Genomic DNA, 23,896 nt, shown 5'->3' with positions numbered 1-23,896 from the left:
ATATACAAAAGCCAGTAAACAAAAGTAATTTCATTTCATCTGCCCTGGGGTAGGTAGAAGCAATATTTTAAAATAACAGTGCATGTTTTTTAATGAAAAAAAGATGCTATGCACTGAAATGAAAAGTGGTATCCAAATACACCAACTCGTAACTCCCTGGCCTGGGCACTGAGACTGAGAAGGACGTTTTCACTCCTAGAAGTATAAAAACTGTAATAACTGTGATGTAATTGGAAGCTCAATTTTTATACATCATCCTAACAGATGCAAGCTTGCTGTATATATCAGTCAGACTGAATTGAGAATGCCATGCATACCGAATCATTACCATCACTTCTAGAAGACTTTCCGTCTTCTTAGGTATCTCCACTCAAAACACTGATCAGTTTAACTTAGGGGAACTGGGGAGATCGGGAAGATGACAGAACATGTTAGGCTGCGAGTGCAGCATTTTTAAAAATGAACTGGATGTAGAACAGTATTGGTCTCAGATTCCTTTCACTGGATATTGAGAAGAACATGGATTCCAACCTGTCTTTAGCCAATAATATATTTCAGCATGTGAACCTGCATGACTTGTAAGAAATAAGCCTTTCTGTGGACCTTCCATGGAGCTGAGAAGTGTTTCTTGTAAAAAACTGCACTACATTTAAAATTAATATTCTATATTAAATATTCATGGAAGTACCAGATGAGAAGTCTTATTTCCAAACATAACATTTCGTCACGGTCTTGAATGAATGTGAGAAAACATAAAGAGTGGGGGCTATGCAATCTCTAAATGTCTGTGAAAGAAATTAATGTTAATGTGACTTTAAATTAAAAAATGAACATAAAACAGTAACTGATGAATAACCTAAAAAATTGACACAAGCTATAATTTTAAAAGACAGATAACTAGAAGACAAATTCTCTAGCATTACAGTACATTCCCTTCTCCATCACAGAAGGAATCTAAAATCCAACCATGTTTATCTGCGAAGTCCAGCAAAGTGCAGGACAAAAATTTATAGAGGAGGAAGTCATGCGAGATCACCACAATGGCCTCTCAGCCCTCACTGTCTCTGACATATTGTTAACGCTATAGCAGACCTCACAGTTCCTAGGAACTGCAGATACATGTACACGCACACGCATATGTGTATTAATTGGGGTGGTGGTGTGTGTTTTTTGTGTGTATATATCTAAATAAATATTTAATAAAATTTACATATGAGGCTCTCATTCCCTCCTACAGCCAATTCTGGGTATTATTTGGTTTTGTTTTTTCTTACAAGCAAATTTATTTCTGGCGTTAGAAAGCCAAATTCATGGCTTCAGTTATACCAATGTGGTACTATAACTTACTTCAAAACAAGATAATAGAATTCTGTTTCTCACTTAGAAAACATTATAGAAATATTCAAAGTTTCCATTACAAATACTTAAAATATCAAAGCTCCTTTGTTGTCTACCAACCTCCCTTTGATCCTTCCTGGAGAGCTTGGATTTGAACTGCTGCTGGCATTGCTTACAGTTTCCATTCGTGAAGATTTGGATTGAGACTGCTTGCCTGCTGACGAAAGAGGCTTATTAACTGCTCCAAGAACATTGGCTGCTTTGGGCTGAAACCAAAAATATATTTCCTTTATTTTAAGCTACACATTTAGATATTGTTAACAAGTACTATGCTTAAAATATTTACAGATTTCTCTTTCTGCAATCAATATCTTAATTTTAACACAAAGCTATGAACATTTTAATATGAAAATTACAACACCAGAAGAAAGCTGACAAAGCTGTAATCTAATAGCTAGCTGCCTACAGTATTCTTTTCTCTACCCTTACATTCAGTCCTCTTCTCACTGGCAGTATTGGGTGCTCACCTGATCTTGCAGTAAGCACTTTTTGTGCTGTTCGCTTTCTGCTGATCTAGCTGCCTGAAGCAGCTCACCATTTGGATCAGATAAGCATCTGTACTGGCAAAACAGGAAGAGCAGTAGGACAGCCCTTTCAGCAAAGAAGCCATTAAACTGACCTAGCTGTAAATGGCAAATCACACTAGTTTCAACTGGGAATGAATAAATGAGAGCCTCAAAAATCAAATATTGTGGAGAAGATTCTGATGCTTCGTGTAGCGATTTAAAAATGTTAGGCTTTTAATAGGTGCCAAAATTTCCAGACACTGGTGAGCTTCAGGTTATTCATTTAAGTGGATTATCTTTCTGACATGCCAAATGCCTTTCAGCTCTCTCAAAAGGTAGTATGAGCTGGAGAGTTCTGTGATTTTGTGACAGCATAAACTATGTTTCTTGTTTAATATTTTCACAGTACACTTAATATATTTACATTTGGGACAAACTAACAAGAGTATTTTATGTCAAAAACTGAAGGAGAGAATATTGACTGCTGATCAGAAATTGGAAGACACACAACTTCCTTTTAAAAACTTCTGCATCTTCAGCAGGAAGTGAATATCTAATCCATGGACTGCAAACACTCAAATGTGCAATATGATGATGATATATTCTAATCAATAAATGTTGGATTTCAACTTCTAATCAAAAAGAAGCTCCTGTATGTATGCATTTTTTCCTAACTTGCATTCCTCCTCTATTAGTAAGTGACCAGCTTGCAGCTAATGCTTCATTAGCAAAGTTAAGGGTAATGAAGATGCTGCACTTTTATTTCTTTTGCAAGGTAGCAGATTAATGTTCTCCTGTAATCTAGAACAGGACACATGAATCCAGGTGAAAACCACAATTTGTCTTTTCTTTTACTAGATTTTAATTTTATTCTAAAGACTACTTGGGTTTAGTTTTAGTGAAGAAAGAACATTGTCATTCAATACAATGCATATTTAGAAAGAACAAATTAATACAACTATAGAACAGTCAGTTATCTTCTAAGATACTGTAAAATGGTATTCAGCTTTGCCAAAGATTAGTTTGTGATTTCTAAAATAATGTATATTAGGGTTTTCCATAGCTGTCACTTCCTATGCAATATTGCAGTCTTTCTGCAGAAAAAAAGTTAACCATTTTGCAATTATTTTTTTTTTTAAACTCAGTCTTGTTAAAGACAACAGGCTTTGCCTACTATTGCCAGAAACACAGCATAGACAGTACCAGTTTTCCCTTCCACCTCTTTCTTTCTCTCTGTTTCTAACCTTGGCATATAAACCCTTTGGGCAGAAACAATGTGTTTTGTTAAACCTGAAGTGTTTCATTAACTACATTTTACTTTCCTTTTAAAAAAAGGAAGAAAGAAAAAACACAACACACAAACAAAAACCCAACCCAAACCAAAAAAACCCACAAAACCCAAAACCAACCCAACCCAAAAAATCCAAACCAAACCTGCAAACAGCACCAAAGACAAAATCACAACTTCCCCCCCACCCCTTACATACCTTTCCAGGAGTGAAAAAAGATTTCATTTCAGGAGGAAGATAATTTTTGGTGTTACTGAAATTCTGTAAAGAATTGGGGGTGAGGGGGTGGGGGGAAGGAAAAAAAAAATATCAATAAACAATAATCAGTGAACAAGATATATACATTCTTGAGGTTGTACTGAAAGATTTTCTTTACATCATTTACACTTTTGAAATTTTGAACCTGAACAACATTATCTTGGGGGGTGGGGTGGGTGGGGAAGAAATCAGTGTGCGTACACATGTGTAAGTATTTTTTAAAACATATACATACATACATTTTCAGCCACATTATAATAGGGAGAAGTCTGAAGTTACAGGAGCTATTAAAAAAACCCCTGAATTACAACTAACAACTCCTTAAACAGACTCATCTCAAGAAAAATTAAATGCCAAGGTATACCTTGTCAGGTTGAGTAAAATATCTGGCTGGAAGTACAGGGTCTTTAGGGGATTCCAAACTGTATGTTGTACTCTTTGACATAATTATATTCATTGCTACATCACACACTGTGTATAGTTTCTGTAAATAATAAAATTAAAAACAAAAAACACTTTAGTAGTTCGTTGCAAATCTTGACAAACGACAGTATCTTTTGAGCACAGAACTACAAGAACTCACAGTTTAGAAGAAATCATCATAAACATTTAAATTAGCTTGCATCTTAAACAGTGAATCACAGGGTACTAAAATATAGGAGCAGAAGACAAAAGCACTGTAGGCCCAGCAGTTAAAGACACCTAGCTTTAATGATCTCTCTACACTTAAGAATAGCGTGTGCCATGGTTTCAAAGACAAATCTGAAAAAAAACAGACCACACCAAAAGAATCTCAACTCTGTGGGAAAAGCAGAAAAGGACAAATGTGTACATTACGTGACACAAAAACCTCAAAAACAAGATCAGGGTTTGATACATTCACTACAGAACACACACTGGAGACATCTAAGGCATGTATTTTTCTTCTTATGCTAAGCTTACTCTTGCACTTTTAAAAGCACTTCAGTGGATAGTTTAAACAGTAAAATTTATAGTTTACATGTATTTAAAGTTAGCACTTAATTATCTTATTGAGACAGAAACAAGAGGACTGCAAACTATTACAACTCCCTTGCAAATATGCAAGATCTACTGAAGCAGAGGAAAATAACTGTCATCTAAACTACAATAAATATATAATCATTACAGTATACAAAGTATTATCTCCCACACACAAGTCCATTGAAAGACATTTTAAAGTTGGCGTGTAAACAAAAAGCAACTCATTTCCAGAAGCAGGCCAGAATTAAATGCAATCTCCAATCAAAAAGTATCACTCACTTCATTCATTTTTGGATCATCTGGTCCTTGAGCATCCTTAGTCTGTTTGATATTTTCTACCATTTTTCTGATAAATGCGTGACTGTTGTTTTCATTTTTAGCCATCAATATTTCCAGTATGAACCACAGGCACCTAAAGGAGAAATGCAGTAGTCTTCATTAATAAAACGCAAAAGAAATTCTTTAAGAAAAGCACATTTGAAAAAGTGGTTTACTCTACGTTTTACTAATATTATGAATTTGAACCAGTCTAACTCTGGGAAACCAATTCTTTAGGAAAAAAAAATGAAGGTAGGATGGTCAGAAGATGAAGGTTCCTCTAAGATATCACAGAGCACTAAAAAAGCATACATACTATTTCTTACAATATTTTACAGAAATAATTGCCATCATTATGCGCACTGGAAAGTGTATCAGGGTACTGCAATGAATTAAAATTTCACTTGGAATAAAGTTTGATTGCTTTAACTCTAGAAATAACTCTGTTAAAAGTAATCTTACTCTTTAATGTCCTTGAGTTGTTCAATGTCCTGGACTTTGACATAATCTGGGTCATGAGCTAGAAGATGGATAGTATAAGGAACAACATACTCTGGTAGAAGTGACAACAGTTTCTCTGAAAAGCAGAAGAAAGATGCATCAGATGACTACATATCAAGAAATATGCTTTTCTACTACAGAGAAAAGAACAAAATTTAAGGTCAGCACACATTAAGATAAAGTGTAGGCACGTGTGGGCCTATCGTTTCTTTAAGATGTTGCATCTCATGATTGATGTGCAGATGTTTCATGTACGCAAAAATTAAGATTTTAAGTACCTCTCACTTAGGGCTGCGTATTTTCTAGCTACCTTGAGAATACAGCTACAGTCACGCCCTACTCCCAATCCTCGGTTCAAAGCCTGTATTCTGAAAGACTTTGAAAAACAGAATTGAGGATAGATCGCAAAACCCATGTTAACTGCAAGATATGAGACCAGCACAATTGCAGGATAAGCTACTATTCTTTCTTTGGACATTGCAGTATACAGCCTTGCTGTCAACAGAACAGAAAGAAACGCCCTTTGCAGGGGCTTTGCAGTCAAATTGCCACAATGTTCTCCAAACCCACAGCCTACCTTATCTGTTTAAAGAAGGGACAGGAGGTAACATGAAAGCTATAACAAAGTGATAGTGGGCTGAGTTTGAAAGCCGCAGTCCCACTTGAACAGAGCAGCACAACTAAACTATGACATTCAAAGCATTCACCATTTTTCTAGCACCCTCTGCAACTTGTAAGTAGTCCTAAGCAAGGACTGCAGGAGAAAGTCTTTCCTATATCACAACAGTCAGATGGCCTATTTTCCTTGGGGATTCAAAAAGTAAGGACTGTTGGCAAAGGCGCTCTCAGAGTTATGATCACAAAATACACATTCTGTAAGGCAACAATAAATTCCTGAACTAACCCACACTTTGCAGTGTGAACTTCAGCACCTCAAGGTTTGATGATGAAAATCAGAATGAAAAAGGTCATATCCCACAGGGCAAGGACAAAAAAAAGACAAGTTGTACACCAAAAGTCAAAAAGCATTTTGCAGAAAACTTCCATACTGCTTTCTTTAGCCTAATGACTGAGAGAAACTGGAGGATGCACAGCACACTTAAGTTATTAAACTTGTACCCTGTGCAACAGGCAGGACAATAGGCAAGGAAGGCATGCTAGTATTCTATGTCTATTACTACGGTACAAGCATTTGATCTTGAGTGCTTGTGGCAAATGCAAAGTCATAGTATTAACATGCCTATGGATAAACACTTGAATGTACATGTGCTTTTGAAAAAAATCACATTTTTGAGCTAGTGAGTGGTCATGAAAAACATTACGAAGTCTGGAAAAATCTTTTGGTAAGCTTTTAACTATCCCGTAATAGGTTATGGATAAGAAGTCCAAACATCTGTAAATCATTATATATAATAATATCTGAGAACTATTTTAAAATACATTGTAACACTGACATTTTTATCTCTAATATATGTATTCATATGAGATGTGCTTGACAAATATTGTGTGCATCAAATAAAATACATTATTGTAGATGTCACAAGACTAAAGAATTACCATGCATAAGTTAAGTCTTAATCTATCCCATTCTTAAAGGTCTGCATAAACAGGGATAATGCACAACCTACATAAAATATTTGGATTCATTCATAATAGCAAGGCAAGTGTTCAAAATTAATAAAGGCCCACAGAAGACAGTGCTGTCACGTTCCATGGATATGCTTTTAGACAGCTGTTGCAGTTGATGCAGTTAATTATCAAGAGTAATATCTACTACAGAGACTGTAAGCCATCATAAGGTTTTGTATTATTTGTATTAATTAGCAACTTGAATAGAATACTCATCAAGAGCTCATGAACTCAGTGTTTCATTAACTTCCTGCCTTGTGCAATTTCTCATACAACTCTTGTAATAATTCCAACTGGGTCTGGAAAACAAAGTGAACCAAATCCCAACAAAACAGGAAAAGGACAAATACTGACACATATTTATGGGTATATTTAACCTCTGTCATGACAAAAAGTAGCATTTACACATTCTTTCCTCCTCTCTAATGAAGAAAGGCACAACCTGAAAGTTGAGGTGGCTTTACGGACATGAACTACCAGCACTTGAAACTAGAATGTGCCAAAAACCCTCATGAGAGGCCTTTACGAGCATTTAGGAAAGAAACCTGTTTAAAAAATTAATCTCTACTCTTGTAATTATTCTACTTACTAACTTGCAAATAAAAGCCCAGCCTTAGAAAAAGATTCCTACGGAAGACAAGTCTCTACCCAGATGAAACTAGTAACAGTCACTAGTAACTAGTAATAAAGTATCTTATTGAGTGGCTTCCACTCTGAATAGCATTTAGAGATTTTAAGAGGCCCGAAAGTAATCCCTGCCAGCCTGTAAAAGGTCAGCATGGAGGAAAGAAACATTTTACTGTCTGGTATCAGTCCTTAGGAAGTTTTCTTTATGCAAGGTATACAGAAGTTTACCATCTTTTCAACAAATGCTGAAATCCCCCCAAATATCTGGAGGATGTCCTCCTCACCTCTACCAAGTTTTCAAGAAAAAAAAATACCAGAAAAATAACACATTTATAGATTTGGAAAAATAGCTGCATTAATCAAAGATGCATATTCTCAGCTCAATTTTTTTGTGGAAGCTTTTCAAAGGAGATACTATCGTCATTACCACCTTGAGTTACTGCATGGGCAGTAGGGAGAATGACAGAGGGAGAACACACCCATTTAAATAGTATGATCTTACCAGAACTGAGCTTCAGCTGTGCTACTACAATAGTGATTTTTTTTTTTAAAGATGTAAACAGTTCATATTTTATTTGTTAAAAGCTCAGACTAGTAAATCTGGGTGTTACAAAGTTAACATTGTAATCCTCAAAAAATCCTGCAATCTATGTTTAATCCAGACTCCTCATGGATTATAATACAAAATCAATGGCATCACTCAAGGTAAGTCTTTCATCAGGGAAAAAAAAATTGTCATGCACACTTTGAGTTCTACTGGATAGAAAGTCACACATGCCTAGGCTCCTCTTCATTTCCTCCAGATTTTTGACAGTAATTTTGCAGTATCTATACAGTTAGGAAATTAGCAGTTACTTGTAATCATATGAGAATTCTTATACTTTCCTCCTACATAACTAAAAAGAGTTTTCAACCTTCAAGAGGAACAGTCTTAGGAAGATTTAAAGGCGTTTGCTCAATGGATTTTTCTTTTTTACCTGTTATCGAGGAGGGAGAAAAGCACCGTTTTTCTTTTTTAAGTTTAATCAATAATACACAAACTGATTTCTCTGTAGACTTATTCTCCGATCAAAGTCTAAGGGACTAAGACTCACACAGACTGACATAGCTAATACAAAGTCTGTGATTCATAAATGCGGAAGGAAATCAGTTATCTGACAGCATCTGTGAGATCAGATTCACAAAAAAACAGGTCTGGTCTATCCTAAGACAAGATGAAAAAATCCCCTTAATTTCACAAAGGCCAAACCATCTAGTAATCTTTGAAAGAACTAGAACTTCCAAGAGCTCTCATTCAAAATGCCCATAGCTTTTCATAAAGGTCTGCTTTTTTCTATGACCATATACCAGCGTTGTCATACTGTATGTGTGTAGCTTTAAGTAAGTCAAAAGGGAAAAGGACTGATTTATAACAGAAAACCAGCTAACATTAGTCCATAACAGCTTACAACGCATTCTCATGATCAGACTGCTGTCACTGGGAAGAAAGAATTACGTAAAGTCACCCTGAAGTGCCTACAAATATAGCCCTTTGCCAGCATAACACAAGATAAGAAGCTACTCAGTACAGTGCAGACAGTCAATTTAGTACAGCATTTATGTCATTAAGGTTGCATATGATTAATTACTGAAATAAAATTAATCATTGCCACTTTACTTAAACATAATTAATCATTAAGTTCAAACAGTACACATAACTGCCTTGAAAAACTACTTCACTTCCAACATACTTAGCATAAGCATTTGAACAGCTTTTAACAAAACTGAAAGATCTCAGAAATACCTGTTAAAAATTTCAAAAGAAAATCTGGACTCTATTTTCAATTTTCATTAGATACCTCTAAGTGAAATTTACAGCCATTCTACGTATAAAAAGAGAGAGCCATCAATATTTTCACAGTCTGCCCACATTTATATTTGAACTGTAGCACTTGTACCAAAAAGCAACTTCTAATCTCTTACCGCTAACTGCCGCATGTTGCTTCAGATATTCCCTTCTGACATTTATGTTCTTCACAAGGCACTGCCTGGCATGAGCTCTTCTCTCTTTCACTGGATCTTTTGCACACAGTGCACAGATAGCCATATATTCTAGTGGCAGCCGTAGTCTAGAAAGGCCTTTGTGAAGTTTCTGAGCAAATATTTGTCTCACTTGGTAACATTCATCCTATTAAAAAAAAAAAGGCAAAACCAGAAACAGTAACAGTAAACTTTTCTAAAAGTAATATAGACTGTGAAATAAAACATGGATGCCTGGGTAAATATGCCAAAAATCAATTTCAAACCTTGCAGCCGCAGAAATACAGGAATTGCAGGAATGTTTTTTAATGCCAATTCAGAGCAATTAAACATTGTTAAAAAAATATACGAGCCTAATACAGACTGTCTTACTCTGGTATATGAGTGATTTTTCTAGCCTATCTGTACCGAACTCTAAACAACTTAAGATAATCTATATGAAAATAAACAATATCCACAGTGAAGCTATACTTTGTATTTTGTACTATTAAATGCCAATTTCAAATCTTCTGACATTTAAAATGGGTTGCAGCTTTTAAAGCTTTAGCCAATCACACAAAGTAAGGTCTAGAATGAGATACCATTATTACTGAAGATACATTCTGGAAAGGATTACTTACAGAGGATTTCTTGACTTTTGTAAAGTCAGGAGAACACCAGCAGTTACACAAGTAACCCCAACATGAGTGCCTCCATGATAGCCTTACTCTTGGGATAGGAATCAATATCTGTAGAATTTGCTAAGTCTACATGACAGGAACAAAGAGGATATCTATATCTGTACTTAAAATTTAAAGTTATTTCCTTTCTGCTGCTTTGGGCTCATAGGCAGAAATTAAGGATGAAAATTCCAGCATCTACTGAGAAATCTCACCCTACCTCTTCTAATATTTAAAGGATGCCAGCTATGTCTGCAGACCTCTGCGTTCCAAATATATTCTACCCAAGTATCAAGAAACCAAGGTCACTGTTGTCACCACAGTCCAACATACCTTATACCAGCTAATAATCTAATCTAATAATGTAATAATGCAGCTGGGGCATTACTTTAAATCAATACCAAATTACTCACTTTATTAATATTCTAACATTTCCCCACTTTAAGTTAGCATTCCTCCACCGGGCAGCCCGATACTATAGATCTAATTCTCATCCAAAATCAGTTTTCAGGATTACGTAGTGGGTAAATAAATTCATGCCAAGGCTGAACATTTTGCATAAAATCAGATTAGCAGAAATATACCCAACATACAGAACAAACAATATATATACTCTTACATTTGCTGATAACCCACAAGTCCCACCTAATTTCCTTACATTTATGGCTAGCGCACACAGCTGGTACTGTTCTAAAGTGATGATTTCATGGTAACAAGGTTCTTGTGCCAACTTCACAATAGCATTTCCTGCAGCCAGCCTCAACCGAGACATGTCAGGTTTACTGAAAAACAAGCACATGGATTATGAAGGTTAATTAGTAAAAATAATGTAATTATTTGACTTAATTAAATCCCAATAAGTTTGCATTGCTGAAAACAAGTACTTTAAAAACAAGGAAGTTTGCATGGACTTCCCCACCCCCACCCCCCCAAAATCAACAGCAGAAGTATTTCAAACCAAAAGCAGTTTCCATGTCACCACATTTTACAGCCTATTACCACATACCTATTACCTTGCCCCAGTTTAGCAATGAAAATATTCCTTGGAACTTTCTAAAAGTTCCACTTGGGTGTGAAACAGTTTTAGCCGTGTGATGGATCAGAAAGTCCAAATTGCCCCTCAGAGACCTCATTTAGCCTGTAAGATAGTTTTGTTCAGCATGCTGGTTTTCCTTCAGCAAGGGGCTCCTGTCAAAATAGTAACCCATTTCTAGTCCTCAAAGTTGCCAAACTCTTTCTAGCAACGACAACTTAAAATCTATGCTGCAAATCAACATAAATTAAGATTAATTTGATATTATTACAGGTGTCTTAAGTGAATTATATTTTTAAGACAATAGCAAAAAGGATTTAGCAAGTGAAAAAATTTTCAACATGCTGCAAGTATTGTTACTTGACTTGCACACCCAAATTGCGCTCCCATCTACAAAACACAACCTTTTGCTAATTTTCATAACAGAAGGTGAATGGGGTTTTCTGTAACCTACAAGCATATTTACAAAGGTTATGAGAATATCAAAAGCACCTTCAAGCTTTGCAAACTGATATCCACTTAATGTGTGCATTAATAAACTTAGTTGAGCTTTCACTGTTCTCAGAAAATGTATTTCAGTACAGTATTATTACTTCTGCCTCTCTTCAGATCAACACAAAAGAATTAAGAACTTTTATGCATCTCTCATTTGAAACATTAGTGAATTCTATTCAGTAGTAAGTACAGCTTTTTCCTTTGATAACATGGAGAAAGAATCAAGTTGTATTCTTATTTAGAAATAATTATTAATTTAAGCAGGACAAATATTGTTTAACTTCTTAATCATTTCCCCTTTATCCTTAGCAAGCGCAAACACCGTAGTCTTAAATCCGTCATCATGAAAACTGGATAAAGCATTTAAAGAATGAGATAAAAAGCCATTGTTAAACACAGAGTGCATAATAAATATACCTACTAAAGAACTTAAATCTTAAAATTTATCTAATCACACTTTATACATGCCTCAATATTTTATGGAAACCACAACATTTTAAAAAAACATGAAAAAAACCAAAACCTAACAACAAATAAATCATGAGCAACCAAGTGACAGGACAAAAGCTACACTAACTTTCAAACAAGGCATGAAGATTAACATGGTAATGTCTAGTTCTTAAATGCTAAATTTCACTTTAAATTGCATCTACTATGATAAGGAAAGGATAAAATTCAGAACTTTCAATCTTCCTCAGCTTTGGTAGTGATAATATTTAATTCTGAAAATTGAATCAAAGGTGTTTTACATAAAAGCTGGCCAAATCTTTACAGACTATATGTATCACAAATACCCACAAGCATGCATGCATGCACGCTGTAGGAAGGAAGAGGACGGCAGTATCAGCTGTGAAAATCATTCTCACAGCTGAAGATGAAAATCAGATCTGTCTTATTCCCCAAAAGGATTATCTTAGAAGAAACTCTTAATTGAGGATTTATTTTTGATCAAATTGTTATAGCCAAAAGCTTTCTGATCTGCGTTATCCCAAAGCACAATTATTAGGGCTGAAATAAAAGCTTCTGTATGATATAATTGCAGTTTCTCATAATTCTGAAAATTAGTACCAAGGATGCCCTTGTCCCCAAAAGGGACCTGGACATTTTTTTTCTAGAGTGCTATTACTATTGCTGAAGACCAGATGTTTGAAATGAGAATGAAAGTGCAATCACATGGAAAGATGTTAACAGGTGCAAAAAAGTCTTAATTAAGGTGGTGGGCTCCACAAAGATAATCCAAGTAAATGCATCTTGAAATCATATCCGGTGCATAATCATCTTTTCTCACTTGACAAACTAGCAGTTAACATTTTTTTCTTCTACTCTAGAGGATAAATGTCACTGTCTAATTTTCTAAGCATTTTCCATGTTCCATGGAATAAATAGTGTCTTTTGATAACAACCTCTGAAAATGTTGCATATCAAATTGTGTAGCAAATCTCTAGCACAGAACTGTGAAGTGCTAAACTCCGAAGTTTTAAAGTAATTTTTTTCTTGGTAAGCTTCAGTTTATGGAAAATGCATATAGCATTTCAGAAAAACCTCAGTTCAGATTCATATCTAAAATCAATACATTCAGCAACAGCTAGTGTTCTCTGATACCGAAATACTCTTACTTTATGCTTAGCATAGATTAAAATTTAAATCCTATACAAAGACACACAAGATTCAACTTAGCTGTTTTAGTTAACTACAAATAGAAAATCAGTATTATCTTGAATTTTAAGTTTGTAAGTCTTCATTTTATAAGTCATAGAAAGTCAAAAGACCTGGAAAGGAAGGTTGAGATACTGTTTATTGACAAAACTCAATGTTAACGAAATCCAACAATGGTGAATTTAACCTACATATGCTAACATCTCAAAGCAATTCAACAGTCATCAATCCTACTACTTCAAAGTGAGAATGATGAACAAGGGTAGGGATTTGTTTATTTGTTTTGCAAGTGGGACCTTGCCTTCACCCAACACTCTAGGCTGAACTATACTTTGAAATTTACAAGATTCCATCCCCTTACACTGTCACTGAAAAGTACAGTTGTGTAGACTTAAAGAGGCATGGGGACAGAGTCATTTTTACAGCTGATGAGGACAATAACTCCAAGATGATTACAACATGACTAATGGCCTACATGAGGTCAAATGTCTCCTGAACCCTGCTAGTTTCAGTTAATTGAATTATCTTTAGAAAATTACAGATTGTTTAAAAGACAAATGCAAGCCATGAACACAAAAATTGACTCTACATAGAATGACATCAGATCAAGTACAATTTAAAATATTATATTCTGTGCTAACCAGACAATTTTGCTCTTTCCAAAACAAATCCAAATCTATTTGGAAGGAGCAATGTCAGATTTGCACAGTAGGGACACATTAAGCACTGTCAGAAAGAAAACGTCCTCATTGCATTCTCAACGGGGGAAGAATAAAGTTCGGGAAGCATCAGAGAGGTTCTGCAAGCTCCATGCAGAACTAATACACCTGGAAACATCATCTACTTTGCTTCAGGTTTTGAAAGTACTTGCTAGCATAGGTGGCATAGCTCACAGAGAAAAGACCTGCCCTCCTTACATCTTAGAGCTTTCCCAAAATGCAGTACTGGGAACCACAGAACAGTTACAGTTGGAAGGCACCTCTGGAGGTCATCTAGCCCAACCCCTCTGCTCAAGTAGGTCCACCTACAGCAGGCTGCCCAGGACAGTGTCCAGATGGCTTTTTAATATCTCCAAGGATGGAAACTCCACCACCCCTCTGGACAACCTGTGCCAGTGCTCAGTCACCCTTAGAGTGAAAAAGTGTTTCCTTCTGTTCTGACAGAACCTCCTTTGTTTCAGTCTGTGCCCATTGCCTCTGCTCCTGTCACTGCGCACCACTAAGAGCTGCCTGACTCCATCTTCTTTACACCCTCCATTCAGTTATTTGTACACATTGATAAGATCCCCACTGAACCTTTTCTCCCCTAGGCTGAACAGTCCCAGCTCTCTCAGCCTTTCCTCATCCATCAGATGCTCCAATCCCTTAAACATCTTCATGGCCTTACAGCAGACTCATTCCAGTAGCTCCACATCTCTCTCATACTGGGGAGCTCAGGTGTTCCATCACCTTCTCAGGGATTGAAGTGGAGTTGACTGGCCTGTAGTTAGTTCTCTGGGTCCTCCTTCCTGTCCTTTTCAAAGATAAGAGATGCTTGCTTTCCTCCTGTCTTCAGGCACCTCTACCAATCACCACAATCATTCAAAGAGGATCAAGAGTGGCCTCACAACACCATCTGCCAGCTCCCTCAACACTCATGGGTGCACCCCATCATGTCCAGTTTGCTTAAGTGTTCTCTAACCTGATTTTCTTCCCTCAAGGATACGTCTTCCTTGCTCCAGACCTTCCCCTAGTCTCCAGGGTCTGGGGTTCCTGAAGGCCAGTTTCTAGTAAAGACTGAAGAATGTATTCAGTACCGCAACCTTTTCCATGTCCTGTCTCAGCAGTGCTCCTGCCTCACTCAATGGTGGGTGCACATTCTCCCTAGTTTTGCTTTTGTCACCTATTTACTTAAAGAAGCTCTTTTGCTTGCCTTTGTCATGCCTTACTAGATTCAATTCCAGTTGGGCTTTGGCTTTCCAAACTGTGTCTCAGACTGTTTTCTCTGTATTCCTGACAGGGTACCCGTCCCTACTTCCACTTTCTGTATATCTCATAGAATCAGAGTATCATAGAATAGTTTGGGTTGGAAGGGACCTGTAAAGGTCATCTAGTCCAACCCCCCTGCAGTGAACAGGAACATCTTCAACTGGATCAGGTTCCTCAGAGCCCCGTCCAACCTGTCCTTGAATGTTTCCAGCGATGGGGCATCTACCACCTCTCTGGGCAACCTGTGCCAGTATTCCACCATTCTCATTATATAAAAAAAAGTATTCATTATTCTAGTCTGAATCTACCCTCTTTTAGTTTAAAACCATTAATCAGTGTCCTGCTCACAACAGGCCCTGCTAAAAAGTTTGTTCCCATCTTTCTTACAAGCCCCCTTTAAGATTGAAAGGCTGCAGTAAGATCTCCTGAGAGCCTTCTTTCCTCCAGACTGATTAACCCCAATTCTCTCAGCCTTTCTTCACAGGAGAGGTGTTCCATCCCTCTGATCTTTTTTTTGGCCCTCCTCTGCACCTGCTCTAACAGGTCTATGTCTTTCCTGTGCTGAGACCTCTAGAGCTGGACTCGGTACTCCAGGTGGGGTATCATCAGAGTGGAGCAGATGGGCAGAATCACCTCCCTTGACCTGCTGGCCGTGCTGCTTTTTATGCAGCCCAGGATGCGATTGACTTTCTGGGCTGTGACCTCACATTGTCAGATTATGTCCAGTTTTAATCTACCAGTATCCCAAGTCCTTCTTTGCAGGGGTCCTCTCAACCCCTTTTGTGTTTGATTTTTGCCAGGAGCTCCTTGCTCATCCTTGCAGGTCTGCTAAAATATTTGCCTGACCTTCTGCTTTGACCATTCTTGAGTTTAGAGAAGATGATGCTTGAATACTAACTAGCTTGCTTTGGCCTCTCTTCCCTCCAGGGCCTTATTCATTGGCACTCTACTAAGCAGGGCCTCTTCAAGGATGAAATCCTTTCTCCTGAAGTCCAGCTTTGTTATCTTTCTTTTTGCCCTCCTTCCTGCCCTCAGGATTCTGAACTCCACCATCTTATGGCCATTACAGCGAAGGCTGCCTTCACCCTTCACACCCCCAAGTCTCTCCTTGTTGGTGAGTATGAGATCCAGCAAAGCACCTCTCCTCATTGGCTCATCTATCACTTGTGTCAAGAAATTGTGATTGATGCTCTCCAAGAAGCACCTGGATTATTTATGTGCTCCTGTGTTGCACCTTTAGCAGGTATAAAAGTGGTTGAATTCCCCATGAGGGCCAAGGCCTGTGAACATGAAGTTGTTTCTAGCTGTTTATAGAAGGCCTCATCCACTTCCTCTTCCTGTTCTGGGGCCCATAGCAGACACCCACTACAATGTCAACCGTACCAGTCTAGTCTTTAATCCCAGCCCATAAACTGTCAATTGGCTCATCATCCATCCCCAGGCAGAGCTCCAAGCTCTGGGGTTGAAGGGTTGCCTTTAACACAGAGCAACCTCACATGTCATTGCAGCTTTCTCCCTCCCCTAAAAGCATACCCAGCCCTCCATTAATTTTAATGAGAAGAACTAACCGCATCATTATATACAGTTGCTATTATTATAGTTTTGAGTACAAAAAGAGTGGGGAAAATTAAATTTCTAAAACATGCACAGTAAGGAATCATCACTCCAAGCATGAAAACACACAGAACCTACAGAACTGATCTATTCACAAGCTACTGGATAAGCCAACAATATGCTCCAAGCAGTTATGTTGAAAAGGTAACTTATTACTATTTAACTCCCTAGTATCTGCCACAAATGATCATATTACAGAATTTAGAACTATGAAACAATTATTTACAAGGAAGTTTAAGAAAGACTAAACAGGTGCTACAGGGATAACATACTAGACAACTCTCAGGTTTGCAATTTAACACATCAGTTCCATCTACATAATCACTGTATAATATTAAACTCTACCCCAAAATTAAAACCTTTTTACTCCTCCTGGCACAATCCACCCATGCCCTCAATAGCTTCTGCAGACATAAATTTTCAATGTTTGGCACGCAATAGTGGCTGACAACTTGTCACCTCCCCCACCACAGAGGATTAAGAAGATACCCGGAAAAACAAGTAAGTTGTCTAACAATCACCCAGAAGGTATTTATTGAGACTTAATCCTCTTTACACATTTCCTTCTTCCTTTCACTTTAGAGGCCTCAAGGGATTAACGTCTGCCTTCAAGCAGAGATGTCTTATGTACTAGCTATTCCCACCTGGTTTACTGCAACATGCTATTATTTTTTACTAGAAAGCCTGCCTATCGGCCTTTGGCATACACAACAATTGGTACATCAGGAAGAGCAAGCTACATAAAAAATTAAAACTAATTTTCAGTGGGAAAGAGGAAGTTAGTTTATTTTTGCAATATGAGTAATGGCTCTTTGAAGAGGGAGATAAAACAAAGAAGATAAAACTATTAAAATACAGCTCTATCTACAGTGTTAAAAAACCTGAGAGTCAAACTTATGAAGGAATCCAGCCAAGCTTACCATCATTTCTTATAAGATGTATAAATAGTTAAGCAGTCTAACAGAATAGTTTAAGTACTACTTTGACTAAAACTCTCCCCACTGCATCATCAGACATCAAAACATTACCATCTGTTACGTACCTAATTTTTCCCTGCTCTGTTAAATCTCCATCACTGTGTAGTATTGTTGTTAGCAACCTCAGAGTAGAGGTTCCTGACTTGCTGTGGTTGTTCTTCATTCCTAGCAACCATCGAACCATCATCTTGATTGCCTGAATCTGAAAAAAAATTTGATATGCAGAAGTCAAATCACACCATGATCCTCATTTTTAACATAATCCTTATCTTAATTTAATCACACAGTATATTCCCAAGTGCTTTTTACTGCTGCAAACATAAGCTTGTCAAGGCTGCAAAACATCATTTAAATACTGAAAGACAACAAGAAGTACTCTCACTAGACAGCAAATTTTCACTGAAAGTCTCAAGCAGTTATTACAGCAAATAAACTAATTGTTGTATGGTTTTTAAGTTTGAACTGTTTCTTCCACTAAGCAATCACATATTTTGTCCTGTGAAAACATTATCTTAATTGACCTTATATCTATTAAACACTGTGGAATAGGCAGAACAATTTATACTTAAGAAAATGTTACTGGATCAAAAAGCAGAACACATTTTCATCTTCCTATATTCCTATAATTCCTGTGCTTAATCAATCCCTATATATTCTTTACATATGTAATTTTACTTTAAATTTATTTAAGACATTTAAATTTAAAAAATACTTCATAGACATCTTACTTGTTAGAGTATCACCCTGGATTAAGATAATTCATCTGGGAAAAGAGTATTTCTTTCACGGCTATTTAAAGAAAAGCCTCAAAGCCTGTTGCTTAGGTTAAATTGTCTTTTGCCAATGGAAACATCAAGTGTTTTGAGGCAAGCTTCTGAAAGTATGCAGAATCCAGCAGCTATCATGAAACACTGCATAATTTCACACGTTTCTTTAGTGAAAATAAAGCATGAATTTGGAGATTAAATTTGGTTTAGTATTTGAATCCCTTTGTCCTTTCATTTTCCTTTTATATGCGAGCAGAGATGATAAAAAACCAACCAACCAAACAAAAAAAAAAACACACAAAAAACCCAGACCAACACAAAAACCCCAATCCACACAACCAAAAACAGAAGGAAGAGTATCTGAATCAAGTAGACATCCTCTGGCTGCGGGGCGGGGTGGGGGTGAATCCAAACACCAAACTCAAATTCAAAACACAAAACCCAAAAGCTTTGGAGAAACTACGGTCTGATGGAAAGGAAGCCAGCACTGTTTGTACCTGGTAACACCATATTTTCTCCTTAATGGAAAAGGCAGTTCTAATCTTATATAAACAGTCACAATCTCACTGAATTAAGTTTATCATACAGTCAATCTATTCCATGTAACAAACTGATAACAATGGTCCCTTCAGATCTAAATTCTAGGATTGTCATCTATACATGAGTTTATTTTTTAGCACTGTAGCCCATTTACTCCACCTACAGAATTCTAATTCTATTTGGTAACACCAGCAAGAGGTAGGACGTCTGTCATTCAAGAACTGAAAATGCAAATGGAGTTTGTGGAACAGAAGTGAAATTGTCTTGCCGTAGCTTTCAAAGGGTCTTCCACTAAAACAGCTCTAAGTATCCACCAGAAAGTTTTAATAGCAATAAGAAAAATATTGTTATTGTTATTACTATTATTATTAGCAGTTCTTTTGATAGCTTACCGATTCATTTTCTTCATGTCACAACCAGTACATGTACCATTAGTGCCTCCCATTTGTTGGGGGGACAGAAACGTCCTAGCTCTATTTGGTCTTCAAGTAAGTTCAGCCAGGGAACTGCCACATGCTATCTTGTGCCCCTACATCAGCTCCTGAGGAATTGAAATTTTAACCTATTCTTCTCTCTTCCCCCTCCACAATTCCCTTCCCCCAGTTTTACCATCCAGATCTACCCTAGTCTTCCTTCCATGTAGCAAATCCTAATTCCAACTCCTTCAGAATTTTCCTCTGACCCCACTATGTCCCCTGTTTATTTGCTGGTGTTCTGGATGTTGTGATGACATTCCAGCAACCCTTCAGAACTAAGCATTCCCATGAAATTAGTACAGGGCATGAGAATTCCCCCAGTCACTGCTTCTGCCTACCTGAAGACTTAAACAAACAGGACATGAGTGTGCACTGCCCTTGTTTTAAGTTTTAATTTGCAGCCATATAGGATAACTATCAAAGGATAGTTTGAGTTTTCAGAGCCACAAATGCTGCAGGAATGTCATAGAACATACATGCTTGCACAGCAGAGAAAAATGAAACAATGCACACCTAACGCACAGCTAGAGAAATAGGAGGAGAAACCTTATACTGCAGCGTACATAGAAGGAAACAAGAAATGTCATTGCTACTGCATAAGTCTCAATCCACTGCATGGTGCACAGGAGTATTCAATACTGTCATGAGAGTGTACTGCCAAGCATAGGAGTTCAGGTTTAACTAAAAAAAAATTAATCTGATTCATATTTAATACGGCACTGAACCGTTTCTATACGGACATAATTTCATTTGAGGTTTAGCACCCAAAACTAAGGCTAGACTTTATCAGTCTACATCTGTCAGGCTGGATGATACTATAATTTTGTCTTCATCAGTCCTTCCCCGCTTTCATACTTAAACTTGCTCGTTTTAAGATCTCTATTAGATATATTATACAGTTATGGTTTTAAAAGCCTTTTTTTAAAGGCTCCCATTGTAACAGAGTAGAGAAAAATACACTGTCAGAGAGATTCGTTTATAAACTAATGGTGTGGCCTGCAGTGTTCATTAAATAGAGGGTTCTTAGCAGTAATAAATGCTAATTCAATTTACAGATCAATTTTCACAATAACCTGTTTTCACTTGCCCATAAATGCTTCTTACAGCTTTTGGGCTTGGCTTCAACTCTAAGTTGCCTTAGGATTTCCTATAAGCAAATTGATAAGTTTTATCAACACCAAAATGCATTTTAGAGAGCTATTACAGATTAACGAATAATTAAAAAAAAAAAACAAGAAAAACAGTATCTACTACTTCAAGTTACATATATAATCACCAAAGTGAAATAATTTCTATTTTAAACTAGCAGTTCACAAAATCAAAACAAATGTGCATTCTTTTAACTGTTTTTTAGAGTCTACTGTGTAACTACAGAATTGCACAAATACAAAAAATATCCTTGCTGTAGTCAAATGAATAAAAAGCTAACAAATCTACTCCAAACACAACTGAGCATTTCCAGTAATGAGTTCTGTACCAAGCAGGAAACCAAAGTACTTACTAAGCCAGCAGAGAAAGAGGTTTTATGCTACTAAGTGTTTAACAACTTCAAGAGAGAAGGCAAAGAACTTCTTAAAACCATCAGAGCAACTTTATTCCAGAGGCACTGGAAATTCAATGACTACTATAATTAGTTTAGAAACAGCACTCTACAAAGTACATGCATCTTTCTAATTTTGAAAGAAAATATGAAAGCATAATCTATCCCTGTTCTGAAGAAAGGGCATTTAAAAACAAAATACAGACATAGGATGTATTTTCCACAGTATAAGTCTATTTCTGAGTGAAAAATTAAGTGGGAATATCTATTACCAAGCCCAGAAATCATAAACTTAATCCAAACAAAAGAACAAGCCTGAGATGATGTTTAAAAAAACAAAAACAAAACCAGAAACAACAAACACCCCACCGTTCTAAAGTGATTTTGTTTTGTTTTGTTTTTTAATCTAGGTTCTTCTCTAGTATACATTGTACACAGAGAAAAGCAATGTAACACATTTATTTGAGAAAACTGACAAATCCAAGAACAATTTTTTCTTTATTCCAAAATAGCACTGGAAGTTTCTTGGAATGTCCTAAAAATTCAAAAGAAAAAGGAAAGACTTTAAACAAAGAATGGTATTTAACAACTGTTAAATAAGAGGGGGAAAACCAGTTTTACCTTAACTGTGATAATATTTGGAATCCGTAAGTGTTGCACACCAAACCTAAGCCTATAATAAGCTATAAAAAAAAATTTCAATAAAGTGTATATGTAAATATATTTACCAAAGTTAAAAAAGTAAGTAGATGCTCCCAAAAACAAATTCTTTTCTTCTGGCAATTCAAAAAACGTGCAATCCAGTAAGAGTCTCAATTTTAAAATAGTTACCTCTATTTTTTTTTTAACTGTTAGAAAGGTGACACGGAAACAGAGAAAAGCAGTTGACAGCTTTAGGAATCCAGATGTTTACATATTATACGCACAATCGTAAGAAAATATAGGAAGTGCTACTTACTTTAACAAGCGTTTCAGGAGACACTTCTTCATCTGGGACCCAAAGTTTTGTTGTCTTTTTTCCTGGAAGCTAAGCCAAATATTATGTTTAGTTACACTACTGTTACTCTTCAGTGAAACCTGCAGAAACGTCCTCTTTCCTGTTTGCTTCTGGGAACAACACAGCAGCACTCACTGGTTAGCATTGTGCCTTCTGTATTTTATAGAAGTAACCATTACAGAAGTGAGATATTGCTCCTACCTCACTATTCAAGTATCAGCATATTTAACAGTAGTAAAAGGGTTTGTTGTTGTTGTTGTCACCTGAAAACTATCGCTTTAGACTGCAATAACCATTGCTTTGAGAATAAATTCCAGTTTCCACGTCCAGTAGATTGGAACCTCAAGCACATAGTTTTAGACTGTAACTTTTTCCCTAAACAATGGCTGACAATGCACAAGTTATTTTTTTCACTTTATAGTCACCATCAATACAGAAGTATTAGAAACATTTAAACAGCGTATTTTAGTTTCAAATGCTTTATATTTCCTAACAAAGACCACAACTGTCTTGCTCAAGACAAGCAGCTGAGTGAAGTCAATAGCAATTTTCCCATTTTTAACAAAAGGCAAGTAATCAGTGCTATAAGTAATATATAAGCTATAAGTAATGCCGTGCTATACATCTTGTTGCTTTTGTAAGGACTACCAAATTAGTAATATCTCCTTTCCTGTACTGTATGTTTTCAACTGAGACAAACAACACACACGGAAATCCAAAGACAACCATATGCAAAAAGAACCAACAAGTCAAAAATTTTCACAAGCACTTGCTGAGTATGATAACTACAGGAGAACCACCTTAATACAAAGTTTTAAAAATACTTACCCTATCATTCATCAGCAAATCTTTAACAATAAAAGTGGCAACCAAAGATTTCAAAGGGGCAGCAAATTGATCAGGTGCTAGCATGGCTATATGGCCAATAGTAACCAACGGCGTAATGAGATGCTCAAAATTGCTTGGATCCAGACTTTTATGCAGTGGCTAGAATAAGAGCAAAAAAATCAGGTATTACTGATATAATCTGTGTCTTATTGGGGGAAGGGGGGTGAGAGTTCTGTACCAAGTTGTCCATTTCAGAAATACAATTTTAAAAGAACTATTGACTCTCTAGATTTAAAGACATTCACCAACCCTACAAGTCTCCTACAAATCAAAAGAAAAATCAGGATGACAGACAACACGTTTATCACATCTGGGCAGTTCAAAAAGCGGCAGCTCAAGGTGGACCGTTTGGGAAACAATGGATTAAAAAGCATATTTTCTTGTTGAAGAAATGGGCATACTACATCAAGATGGCAATTTCAGTAATGGAACGGCCTTCAAAAGACTGATGGGTGCTAACTAAAAAGTACATTTGTAACTATAAATCTATTTAAATAATCTCTACCATAATTCATTTTTCCGTAATTTCTGTAACCATTTAAATACTTCAGGCCAATGCCAACAGGGAAGGGAGTGGTGTATGGTTCTAGCAGACAGTCTAACAATTTTACTCTATCACATGTTAAAATACATAACCCTAAACATGATGGATCATCGGATACTAAAACACATTTTCTGCTATCACTTTTCAGGCCAAACTGTATGAGAACAAAGGGAAAGGGGGAAAATATCTTTTCTGA

General features: G+C 36.6%; 1 protein-coding gene across 4 annotated transcripts in view; it reads right to left on the bottom strand.

Moving 5' to 3' along the window:
- PDS5B (PDS5 cohesin associated factor B) overlaps positions 1 to 23,896 on the bottom strand; it is a 110,651-nt gene that overhangs the window by 12,441 nt on the left and 74,314 nt on the right. For all 4 annotated transcript variants that reach the window (XM_075084797.1, XM_075084816.1, XM_075084806.1 and 1 more), the window contains exons 21-30: positions 23,097 to 23,255; positions 22,230 to 22,298; positions 18,014 to 18,150; positions 10,865 to 10,988; positions 9,491 to 9,695; positions 5,234 to 5,348; positions 4,733 to 4,865; positions 3,816 to 3,935; positions 3,392 to 3,454; positions 1,459 to 1,604 (exon numbers count right to left, since the gene is read on the bottom strand). In XM_075084797.1, the coding sequence (XP_074940898.1) occupies positions 1,459 to 1,604; positions 3,392 to 3,454; positions 3,816 to 3,935; positions 4,733 to 4,865; positions 5,234 to 5,348; positions 9,491 to 9,695; positions 10,865 to 10,988; positions 18,014 to 18,150; positions 22,230 to 22,298; positions 23,097 to 23,255 (1,271 nt within the window). The remainder of the gene's footprint in view (positions 1 to 1,458; positions 1,605 to 3,391; positions 3,455 to 3,815; positions 3,936 to 4,732; positions 4,866 to 5,233; positions 5,349 to 9,490; positions 9,696 to 10,864; positions 10,989 to 18,013; positions 18,151 to 22,229; positions 22,299 to 23,096; positions 23,256 to 23,896) is intronic.

The sequence above is a fragment of the Phalacrocorax aristotelis genome, chromosome 1 (genome assembly GCF_949628215.1).
Source record: "Phalacrocorax aristotelis chromosome 1, bGulAri2.1, whole genome shotgun sequence".
In the NCBI taxonomy this organism is placed as follows: domain Eukaryota; kingdom Metazoa; phylum Chordata; class Aves; order Suliformes; family Phalacrocoracidae; genus Phalacrocorax; species Phalacrocorax aristotelis.
The sequence above is the reverse complement of the archived record's forward strand: the minus strand, read 5'-3'. Positions and strand labels throughout refer to the sequence as shown.